A 10,932-nucleotide genomic window follows, 5' to 3' on the forward strand; every position below is an offset into this window, starting at 1 on the left:
GAGGGGCAACGTCAAGAGGGAACCAACGGGATCCTTGTATACCTATAGCTTCACGAATCCGAGTCACTCTCGGTCTCGTGTTCGGTCCGATAATACCCATTGTTCGAGTATCCTACGTATTCTTACGGTTCGATGCGATATCTGGAAAAGTCTATCTAAAAAAAGGCCGGCCGCAGCTCGTCCAACACCCCAGTTTCCGTCGGCGCGGCGCGGCGCGGCGCGGCGTCACCCCTCGTCGTACTATAGAGAAGAGCTTTCAAGAGGTGCCGTGAAGGGTCGCTTAAATGGCGTCGTTTTCCTCCGTTTCGTTCTTTCGAGTCGATGTTGGACGGAATTTAATGAAATGAGCTGTACAAACACGGTCGTTGCTTCTATACAAGGTATTTCTACATCGATCGTTTCTTTGTTAAATGTAATATGTATATTTTGTTTTCTCGTTATTTACAAAGAATTGCAAAAGAATTGTAAAAGATGGATTTCTATTTGGCAGTGGAAATTAATGGGTCAAATCCAAGGACCGAGACGACTTTCGAGAACATTGGCAGCATCGACGCGTCCCATCAGTCTCAAATGGTTCAAAAGATCCGCGAGAGCCGTGGCTTCCTGATGTTTGGCTTCCCACAGATCGAGAATGTGCTCCGTTGGGCTCGCTTTTGTCGCGAAATAGTCAACGTATCTGAAATAGAAATGGTGGTAGCGATTTCGTGTTTCTTGTTCGTAACGAAAATATCCAAGGCGGAAGCTCACCGATCTACTTGTAATCTTTGCGCTAGCATTCTCCAATCGTTTCCTCGAGCGTTAGGCGGATCCAGACACTGGCAAAGCTGTTTCCTCAACGTCTTCGAAAATCTTCAAATAACGGAAATGTTCGCATTAACAACGTAAAGTGATAGGTACTTACGAAATGTACGCTTAAATAGACATTTATCGAAACCTGAATGGTCTCGGAACAACAAATTCCGTCGTTCCGATCGAATTCTTCCCACGTAAAACGACCGAAGATTCTGTTTTCGTAGCTCTTTTTCCGCTAGGTCCGCTTCTCTTTGTCAAATCCAGATCGATCCTAAGAAATAGCGCGTGCTCTTCGAAACTACACTGACAAGCTCGTAGCTCGAAGCTGAGTCTCGTTTCACCGACAGTTTTCTCGATTCCAAACGACCGGCGTATACTCGTTCTCGAAGACGACCAAATTCGCCGATGAGATACCTCCTGACGTTCGACGAATCCGCTTTCTCTGTCTTCTAGGTCGATTCGAAGCGGTGCATTGCCCGCTCTGAAGCCTAGGACTCCATGGTCGATATGTGTCCCGTCTAATCGACGCTCCTGATTCGATCAAAGAAAGGCACGGCTCTCGTTAACGAAACAGTTCGCTACTTTGAGTCGCATCATTTGCTCGATATCGCGTTCACGAACGACATTCACTAATTTCGAGAATATAACAAATTCCTAGTGTCCAGTTAAGTGTAGTACAGACAAAAGCAAAAAGATTTTTTAAGACCAACCTGTTCCATCAAAAGCTTGAACGCCGCTTTCGTGTTCTCCATCGCGTAACACCTGATGCGATCCCGGTCACGAGACAAGAAGACTGCCACGCAAATTCTTTTTACGGCCAGTCCTGGTGCCACGGCAGAATTTTCTCCGGCAACCGCGTAAACGCTGGGTGTTTCCGTAGCCAGAAACACTCCCGAGTGATCGAGTTGCGCGAATGGCTGTCCGGGAAGGTTCATTGGTTCACCGCCTAGCGTCAGAATCTTGCGCCACGTCATCGTAGAGGTGACATTGCTATTTGTAGACGAAGTAGTCGAGTCGTTGGAACGAGTCTCCAGATCTAGGTCCGTGGACCAGAGGCTCAGCTCCCAGTTACCTGTCCTGAGCTCTGCGCAGTGCTCGAACTGAAGAATCAGAGGTTTCGCCAAATCGATGCCGTTCGGTCCGCAGGCAACCACCGCTGACAGCAGAGTCAATCCGGGCGGTAGACCTGGCCTCAAACAGTCGTCTCCAAGGACGGCAAGATGCAAGCTGTGCCGCCGACCTCGGGGAATCGCACCTTCCGGAACAGACATGGAAACTCCAACCTCGGGGACTACCAAAAGAATACCTTGCTCGTCGACTATCGCTCTCACGATGAAGCCGCCCGCATCTTCGCGATTTTTCTCCTCCACTCCTGGTATATCGTTGTCCTGATCACCGTCGTCGTCGTTGTCGTCCTCGTCGTCGTCGTCATCGTCGTCGTCGTCGTCGTCGTCGTCGTCGTCATCATCATCGTCGTCGTCGTCGTCGGCGTCGTCCTCGTTACTACTCTCCGGGTTCCCCTGACACGTGGAACCTGAAGGTTCGAAAACGTTATCGAACGTTATCCCGCTAATATGCTTTCGGCCAGTTGAACGGTTAATGTTATTTTCTTACGAGACGAGCGACTTTCTTCGTTATCGGACAACCCTCGAGCACGCTGGGAGTTCTTACAAGAGGATCTGGTCACGGAAGAACTGGGCGATGGCCTGGTCGTAGAAGGCAACGAGAGCTGTGGTACGTCGTAGTGATGTTCCGAGCACGACCTAGGTATCAGAGTTAGAGAAACTTTCAACGGGGGACAAAGATCGGATCGGGGTTTAATTCCTCGAGGATCGTTTACCTAGGCATTCTGGTTGCGTTCGACTCGTCTATCATCTTTTCTAGACGCTTGTCGACGGAAAGGGCCGATCGTTCGCTTTTCGAGGCTACCGACTTTGTCAGGTCACCTGCTCGACGATAGTCTAATCTCGCCACACCATACAGAGCCTCCATCCTTTCCTTCCGGCGCATTAGTCGCACGAAGAAGATGGTCGTTAACGCCAGAACGATCGCCGCTAAACTCAGAGTGATCCACAGAGCCAATATATTTCTATGATCGATCGCTCTAGCTGCTACAACGAACAGAAACAAGGAGAAGGAAAAATGGGATTTCGGATTCGCAGTTTTACGAGCGAGATATCATTTTTATGTATTTACCTTCCTTGAACACTCGAGGTCCGTCTTGTCCGAGAGCTGCGTGCGATTATGCGTACAAGGAAGAAAATTATCTTACTCTACGGAAAGGAAACAGACCCGTAGTGAAGATCGGTGATTTACTCTTAAAAATTCTACTTGAACTTAAAGTTGCGACCAGTTGCGCACTTTGCGCGTAACAATAAGATTCGTAGTCTCCGAAGGGAAGAGTTAATCAAACGCGATTACGGTGCAGTCTTTCCAGAGGTTAAAATCGCCAAGGAAAAAACCGATGCGAATAAGAGATTTAAATAAATCTGCCAGTCATTATTAATTTAAATTGTATCGGAGGCCACGAGAAACGACGCCGACGCGAGAACAGAGAAATCGTAATAAATTGTTCGTCGCTGACACTGGCACTGGTACTGGCACCAAGAACAATGAAAAAAGAAAAGAAATAGCGAGAACTCGGCTGGAGCTCACCGTTACATCGATCCGCGGAACAAGACTCGACGATGACATCCTTGCCTTGACAGGGCTGACCTCCATTGCTCGCCGGGGGGTCGTTGCAGGACCGTCTCCTCGCTCTGACACAATCGAGACCGCATGCGGACCACGAGGACCAGCTCGACCATCTGCCGTCAACCGCTGAAAGGAACGGGTGAACTTGAAAATCCCGATTAAATCTCAGTTATCGAATGACCAGCAGTGTACGGTGAACGGTTACATCTGGCCGGTGCGATGTATTTTCGAGTCTGCGTCTTTGACGGTGTAATGACACGAGAAACGGATCAGCCCGTGTCGGATACAATTAATTTCATCGTCAAAATGTTCCTGCCTTTCTTACCAGGACACGAAGGATTGCATTCGACCCTTTGCGTGGCTGGCCCTGGACAGGTTTGACCTCCGTTTATGGGTACTGGGTTCGTGCACGTCCGTGTTCTCTTTTGTACACCTCGACCACATCGGGTGCTGCAATCCGACCATCCGGACCAGGAAGACCACCCGCCGTTTACTATCAACGAGTTAAGAACAGACGCAAGGTTAGAGAAGAACGAACGATTCATCGAACAACGATTCATCGGTACACGATGATGAAACAAAAATTGAATCCTCGATAAAACACAAGCTCGTTTAATTACGGTTGCGTCGCAGACGACCAACTAACAAAATTACTCAAACAGATCTTACCGTAAACCGTCAACACAGCCGGTTCGCTGACCCGTCTCGCAGCAATGTTCTCTGCCACGCATGAGTAATTCCCTTGGTGTTTAAGTTCGGCCAACTCCAGTACCAGGTGTCCGTCGACGGTCTGCGCGTAACTGCCAGTGGACGATACCTCGTTGGGGATGGTGTCCGGAACGGGTAAAGGTTGAGCAGACGAGCCGGAAATCGTCTCGAGAGGAGAACCGTTTTTAAGCCAATAGACTTTGGGCTGTGGCACTCCTAGAGGTGGTGTGCAACGTAGTTCCGCGTTGCGACCAACCTCGACGGACAACGAGTACGGTGGCGACAAAAAGTGCTTCTTGAGGTCTGCGTGTCGGAGAGTAATGTGTGCCATGTTTTTTTCTTTCTTTTATTTATTTTTAAATAGTTGACAGAAACCTGACGTTGACGAGACAAATCGAAAAACCGAAAGAGGTAGGAACCAGAGAGCGAAAGAGCGTAGGGATTGAACAGTAGCAGACGGACGAGGGAGTAGGGCACTCAGCGATATTAGGGCGCGTGTATAACTGCAAGGGCGCTTTCACGAGCTGGGTCTATATACCGTACTCGAGCGGCGCTGCTACTAGGAAAGGGAGAAAAAGATTTGCTCGATCCGCGGCCACAAGGGTGGCTATTCGTCCGGCCAGCCACCGGCTATGGTATATTATTCGGTGTGCCATGTATACGTGGTAAAATAGGTGCTTTTATATCGTTCGTGAAGAGCGGTAAGCTGTACCGCACACGAGGCACACCGATATACCGGCTACATTCTTACTCTCTACGTCCGTCTAGACTACTTTTAACCCGATGCCATATTGCCTGACCCGGGATGCTTTTTAATACGATCCTGAATGGGAAAATGAACGATTAGATATTCGTACCGCTACGATGTATCGAAATATCACGATGTATGTAGGTACTAGTTTCATTACGTACAAGCTAGACGATTCTATTCCCACGAAGTTCTAATCGCTTGCCGATTAATTATCATATACGGGTTATTTAATCGAATATTGCAATCGCAGTTATCTATATATACATATATATAAGAATGAAGCTCTGACTGATTGCAATCAATCTCGAGACCTAAACCCTTGTACCTAGAAAGCTGAAATTTTGCACAGAGGTTTCCTTTTTGATGTATACAAGGAATAAGAAAGAATATTTCGAAATTAAATCCTTAAGGGGGTAAAAATGGTTTGCGACATTAGTATTCCATGCGGGTGAAACCGCGATGCACAGCTAGTCTTAACTATAACATCATCAACAGGGGGTGATTCTTTGCTTGAAAACGAATCGAAAATGAAGAATGATACTTTTTCATAGAAAGCTTCGTTTTCGTAAAAATAAATCGAAAGGTTTGGCTAACCATATCTGACCACGACTGGCCAATTTTACTAATTCTGGCATTGTCTAATGTACCATACCTCTTCTATCCACACTGCAATTTTTTAAATGATTACAACTAATCGGTATGGGCACTAACATGACAGAAGCAACATAAATTAGCAACATAAGTAGAAATGGTGAGTAATGGTCAGACACGCTGGTCAAGTCGTACACGTGCTCCAAGAAGATTCGATAACTTGTTTCTTCGTTTTCCTAAGAATAAGTTGATCGAATGGAAAAGTGATCACGTAGCACGTCACACACACACACACATTCTCTGTCTCTATCCATCTATCTGGTTTCTTGGCGAAACATGCTTCTCGTGCTCTGTGGTACTATTCGACGAAAGACCGCGCCATCGATCGATACCGCGCATTCAATTTCGAAAGCCTGTCCGTTTCCTGTTTGCGCGCAAATACGGATTTAATTCTGCTTCCTGTTTGCCCCGCGTGTTTGCGCAACTCGCCGTAACGCGACGCGTCCAAATGAAAATTACTCTTCCGTCGCGAGCCAGGCGACAAAATTTCGTTTTCGACTGTCGCGAAAACAATTCATTTTCTACTCGTCGCGTGAGGAGACTTATCGTTGGAAGTGCGAATGCAGCTCCCAGCAAATGGGGTAGAAAAGTCAAATGCGGAGGGAGCAATTATCATGGCAACTTTTGACAACGATATACGATTACTTTTCAGAACGAAAACAAAAGATCGTACAATGAACGGTTGAAAGAGAGTAGAACTATTCCGCAGGCGTTTACTCAACGATAGAATATCGATTAGATTGTGAACTCGGTTCACGCGTCACGAAATATCCGGTGAAAACAAGAGAAAACAAGGCCTTTGTACCTCGCAGACACTCTCGAATACGCTACGATTATGGTATCGTTTGTTTGAATTCGACTTGATCGAATTCTGCTAGGTACCATGTTCGTTTTTGAATCGTGTATCGTTAAGAAAATGTATGATGGAATGATTGACGGACAAAGGGAGAGAGATAAGTTGAGAAAAATGGTAAAATTCTCCAGCGAGTACTTACAAGCGACTTCAACCGTGGCGGGCTGCCCTCGAATCTGGCCTGGTCCCGACCATGCTACGCATTCACACTTGAACCTCTCCCTACCAAAGTACTCCTCGACCTCGTTCCTCGTCACGTTGAGCTCGACCTCGACGACCCTCGTTCCGGTACGAGGGTCGACAAAATCCTGGTGCTGCGACCGCTCAGCCCGGTCACCGTTACAGCGAAAATACACCTGCAAACCGAGCGAAATAAGGTGTCAGAGTAATTCGCTAGGCGTGAAAAGAGACCAACGCGTTCGCGTTTGTGTCGAGCTCGCTTTACAAGTGGTTAATAAGTCTAGAGTGGAAAATGACGGTAGCAATGGTAGCAGTCGGATCCTACTTTGTCAGCATGTGAAACGAAACAGGGCCGAAAAAATGTCCTCTGCTGAACAAGTAATCCTTCTCCTAGCTTTGTTTCTAGTTTTCGACGCATCTCGCGGATCGCATTATACCATCGACAAAGAACGGAGAGAACAATGGGTTTTAGGCTGGTACTTTGTTTGTAAGAGTTGTCGTTAACAAAGAAATTCGAATCGAATATAATCGAACCTGAAGAGCATGTGCCGCGCGGCAATGTAAAGTTGCCGGTTTTCCCTTGACAACGTACGCGTCGACGGGTTCCGCCAAGAAGATTGGCAGAGAGCCACCAACGATAAGACCGGTGTCGCTGATTATGGTCGCGGTTTCATAGTCACCATAGTCGTAGTCATCCACTGGATAATTTTCCTCGTCTTCTTCCTCGGAGTCATCATCCTCCTTTGTGTCTAAAAATAAACAATGAATAAAAATTAAAGTTTGTTTCAACACGATCGTCCAGCACGAGTGTGTAGCGTTAACGGTGTAGAGTTAATTCGACGAGGGAAATGGACCGCGGTAACCAAGAGGTCTCGCGACTTTCCGTTTCCACGTGCATCATAACCGCGTTAACAAGTCGAATGACGTCGGGGGATGCTGCGATCGGACGTTTGCGATACGTGTGAAAGCGAATTGGTTACGTTAAATTTAGACATCGCTTCGGCGACGCAGGGTCGAGCGAAGGAAAACGGTGAAATCCGGTTTAACGATGCGCACGGGATTTTATGTTGTGTGTCGTGTATCAGTCAGCGAGATTCGCTCGCTTAGGAGATCTCATAGCCTTTACGTTGCGTGTACGCCGACTGTCTCTTTCACTCGCAGCCTTTGGTTACGCCGAGTCGCAGCCGAACTTTATTACTCTGCATGCGGTCGGGCCGGGCAACCAGACGGACAATCACTGTTCTTGTTTGACTCGGAGCAAGCAGCAGTAAACCAAGAACCGGATGAACGACGATTACCCCTGCTGTCACGTTTACGGGAAAACATGTCACGATTTCAAGCTAAGGCTTTGCGGAATATCAGCCTGTACGCGTAAATTGGCACCACAAATTTATCTTTGTCGGGAGGGGCTGTTAAATTAGATTACAACGCGCCAGATCCTCTTGGAGATGTTGTGACAGTTTTGTGTTTGTCGCGCGGTTGGTGTTAACCTTTTGATATAAAAAGTGATTGAGAAACGCGGATGTATGCGGATATGACTGACACGTAAATCTATACATAAAATTACCCGAATACAATAAATAGAAATATCGAATCGAATCGAATCGAATCGAATCCAATCATTCGTTGGCCAGACTTTTTTACGTTCGAAAAAGATGTTGATCAACGATTCTTACTTTCGAGTGTGTTGGCGAGGCGGAGAAGCGCCAGAAGCAATATACTGATCTTCAGTTCCATCCTGGGCTCACATCTCACTGAAACCTACGTTCTAATCGACGATTTCGAGAAAGAAATAAAAAATTGTTCGTATCAAGCTTCCTTGTTTGGAAATTCCAACGACGTTACACGCGTCACTGGCAGAGGGACGTCTGTATTCCCTCGTATCGTATCGTAATCACAAATCGACTCGGTTCTCCATCGTAACTCGAACGAACGAACGAACGAACGAACGAACGAACGAACGATCGATCGATCGATCGATCGATCGATCCGTCATCCGACGCATCGTATCGAAAAACGGTTCATTTTTATATTTTACGGGAAGCTGTTTTGGTCGAAAACCGTTTCCACGATCCTTTTTGTTGAGAAAGAAAAAGAAGGGAAAAGCAAAAAGAAGAGAAATTCGGACAGAAATAACTAGTGTCGTTAATTAGTCCCAGTCGCAAATTACATGACCGATATCAATACGGTAGAGGGGTTGGTCACACTTGGTTGGCTGCACTTCCGCTTTTAAGCGTGCAACGAGGGTATGAATAGACACGTGACCGGCCGATAGCTGCGAGTCCCCCGCACGATCGAAAAATGAGACGAAAGAATACGGGGGATTCGCAGTGAAGGGTTGGTTCCCCGATGCTCGCGGCTCGACACGCGGTAGACGACTGAACTTGCCGACGTGCGCGCACCTCTATATATACATATATATACGTCTCGCTTCGATACCGTCGCTCTTCTTCATCCCCTTGTCGTCGGGGTGGTGGAGATGGTTGCCGGTGGTGCTGGTCGGTGCTCGTGTCGCTCGCGTCGCGGTTGAGACTGCGCCTTGTTCCATGAATCGGCCGATCCTCCTTCTAGACCAATAGCATTGAAACACGTCCACAGGTTTCTTTTATTTACAAGTTATTATTCGTTGCGCCGCGCCTTCTTTGCGACGTCTCTAATCTCGTTGCTTACTTTCTACCTTTTTCCGTTTGGCACATTCCGAAATGTTGACACGCTCACACCTCGAGTGATTAATTTTCGTCTCCTTGGTGAGTCGAGTAACGTTAAATGCTCGGCCGAGTTTGCCCAGGGTGATCGTTATGTCCGTTCGTTCGACGGCTGGCCAGTCCAGCGGGGATCGAATGAATATCGTTCGAGGGAACGGTCGCATCAGGTTGCGCGCAGTCTTTGAATATCCTCGGAAAAGATCCTCGCGGGAACGTATGGGATTTCCGACAGGTCGATCACTGCGGATCCGCTCGAACGTGAAATCAGATCCAACCACGGGAACGAGGTTAGAGGCGTCGGCCTCGTTGGTGCTCGATGTCTTTGCCGTAGGAAAGAAGGGTGTAAAGATAAACTAGCTTCCGAATCGGTTGGTTACGCGCCTAAAAAGCGAATACTCGGCTTGGTAAATAAATCGACTCGAGAATATCTCTTTTCACTTCGTCTTGTTCGCTGGATTAACCTTCCTCTACGTTATAGCTTATCGTTGACGTTGACGTTGACGTGTTGAGTTACTTGCAGTTTGTCCGAAGAGAATTTAAGAGCTGTAATTAACGTTTCTACTGCTACAACGGATTAGTAATCATGTAAACGGTACACGGTGTGACGCGAGTATGTTTAATCCGAAGGAACGCATCCGCTTTAGCATCCGTACCTGTGGCTCAACGTCGCGTCGAAGCATCGTTTACCGATGGTTATCGCGCGCCATGAGGATCAGTCGCAAATGGGAAAAAGAAAAGGACAAACGACCGTCGGCAAAGAAAAATATATAGGAAAGAAATGGAAGAACGCGGGAAAAGGGAGGGTAAGCACAAGGGTTGGGATCGCGTAGCGGGAGTTGGAAGCAACAACGATGAAAACAATCCGACGAGAGCAGCGTTCTCGTGGCCCGAAGGTGGATGATGGAAAACAACGGAAGAAAGGCAGCCACGGCTCGTAGTCGCGACTACGTGCGATTGCTAATTTCACGTTGGTAGAACGGATACGCCGCGCCGTGCTGGGAAAGGAGTCGTGGCAAATCAAGGACCGAGGGAAAAGACGCGTGTCTTCGTGGAGCGAATCCAACTCTCGCGTAAGAGTAAGATGTACAACGGTTGTCGTTTGCGCGGTTCTGTTCGTGTACGCGTTCGAATACATTACCGTGTGCTTGTCCCTTGTACAGCACGTGATATATCATACCAAGTCGAGATAAACAGCGCAGCGGTTCGAATAATTAACGCGGTCACCCAACATCCAAGGAACACGCGCGAATCGTTATTGAAGAAAAGAAAGGGAATCGCGGCAGTTGTCGCTTCCTGTTTCGTCGGTCTATCTGTGTTGCGGCTTATTGTTAGCCTAAACGTAGCGGTATATAAAACGCGTGTCGATAAACTATTCTCGAAAGGATGACGCGTCCATAAACGAAATTGTCGCGAAAGGAACGAAACCGTAGTGTCGAGAAATGCACCGTAACGATTACGTGCAAACGAACGCTTTTAAACGAGGTAATGGCGTTTCGCGTCATTAAGCACATATCGGTGGCCTCGTGTAAATCGGCTCTGTTAATTGTGTCCGCGGACTGTAAACACAATTGACGAGCGGACGCGACGCGTAACGATCA

The 10,932-nt window shown here is 47.5% G+C and overlaps 1 protein-coding gene across 3 annotated transcripts; it reads right to left on the reverse strand.

Moving 5' to 3' along the window:
* Positions 1-389: 389 nt before the first annotated feature.
* Positions 390-9,000, reverse strand: LOC128895337 (netrin receptor UNC5C-like). Of its 3 annotated transcripts, none has more exons than XM_054157848.1 (14): positions 8,800-9,000; positions 8,306-8,390; positions 7,164-7,378; positions 6,592-6,805; positions 4,156-4,497; positions 3,812-3,979; positions 3,448-3,612; positions 2,989-3,024; positions 2,633-2,903; positions 2,407-2,555; positions 1,503-2,326; positions 935-1,323; positions 748-849; positions 390-676 (listed from the first exon to the last, which is right to left on the reverse strand). In XM_054157848.1, exons 2-14 carry the CDS (start codon positions 8,364-8,366, stop codon positions 505-507), a joined length of 3,108 nt encoding a protein of 1,035 aa, XP_054013823.1. In that variant the 5' UTR covers positions 8,367-8,390; positions 8,800-9,000; the 3' UTR covers positions 390-504. The 3 variants fall into 3 exon arrangements, with proteins under 3 accessions (XP_054013823.1, XP_054013821.1, XP_054013824.1); XM_054157846.1 differs by having other exon boundaries at positions 8,306-8,497; positions 8,668-9,000; XM_054157849.1 differs by having other exon boundaries at positions 2,633-2,900; positions 8,306-9,000.
* Between the last annotated feature and the right edge of the window lie 1,932 nt (positions 9,001-10,932).

This window comes from Hylaeus anthracinus, unplaced genomic scaffold, assembly GCF_026225885.1.
Source record: "Hylaeus anthracinus isolate JK02 unplaced genomic scaffold, UHH_iyHylAnth1.0_haploid 5, whole genome shotgun sequence".
In the NCBI taxonomy this organism is placed as follows: Eukaryota; Metazoa; Arthropoda; class Insecta; order Hymenoptera; family Colletidae; genus Hylaeus; species Hylaeus anthracinus.

Coding starts and splice junctions, on each gene's coding strand:
- LOC128895337 (XM_054157848.1), bottom strand. CDS start 8,366: ATGGAACTGAAGATCAGTATATTGCTTCTGGCGCTTCTCCGCCTCGCC. Junction 7,379..8,305: donor CCTCGCCAACACACTCGAAA/GTAAGAATCGTT, acceptor GTTTATTTTTAG/ACACAAAGGAGGATGATGAC. Junction 850..934: donor GTTGTTCCGAGACCATTCAG/GTTTCGATAAAT, acceptor CGTTATTTGAAG/ATTTTCGAAGACGTTGAGGA.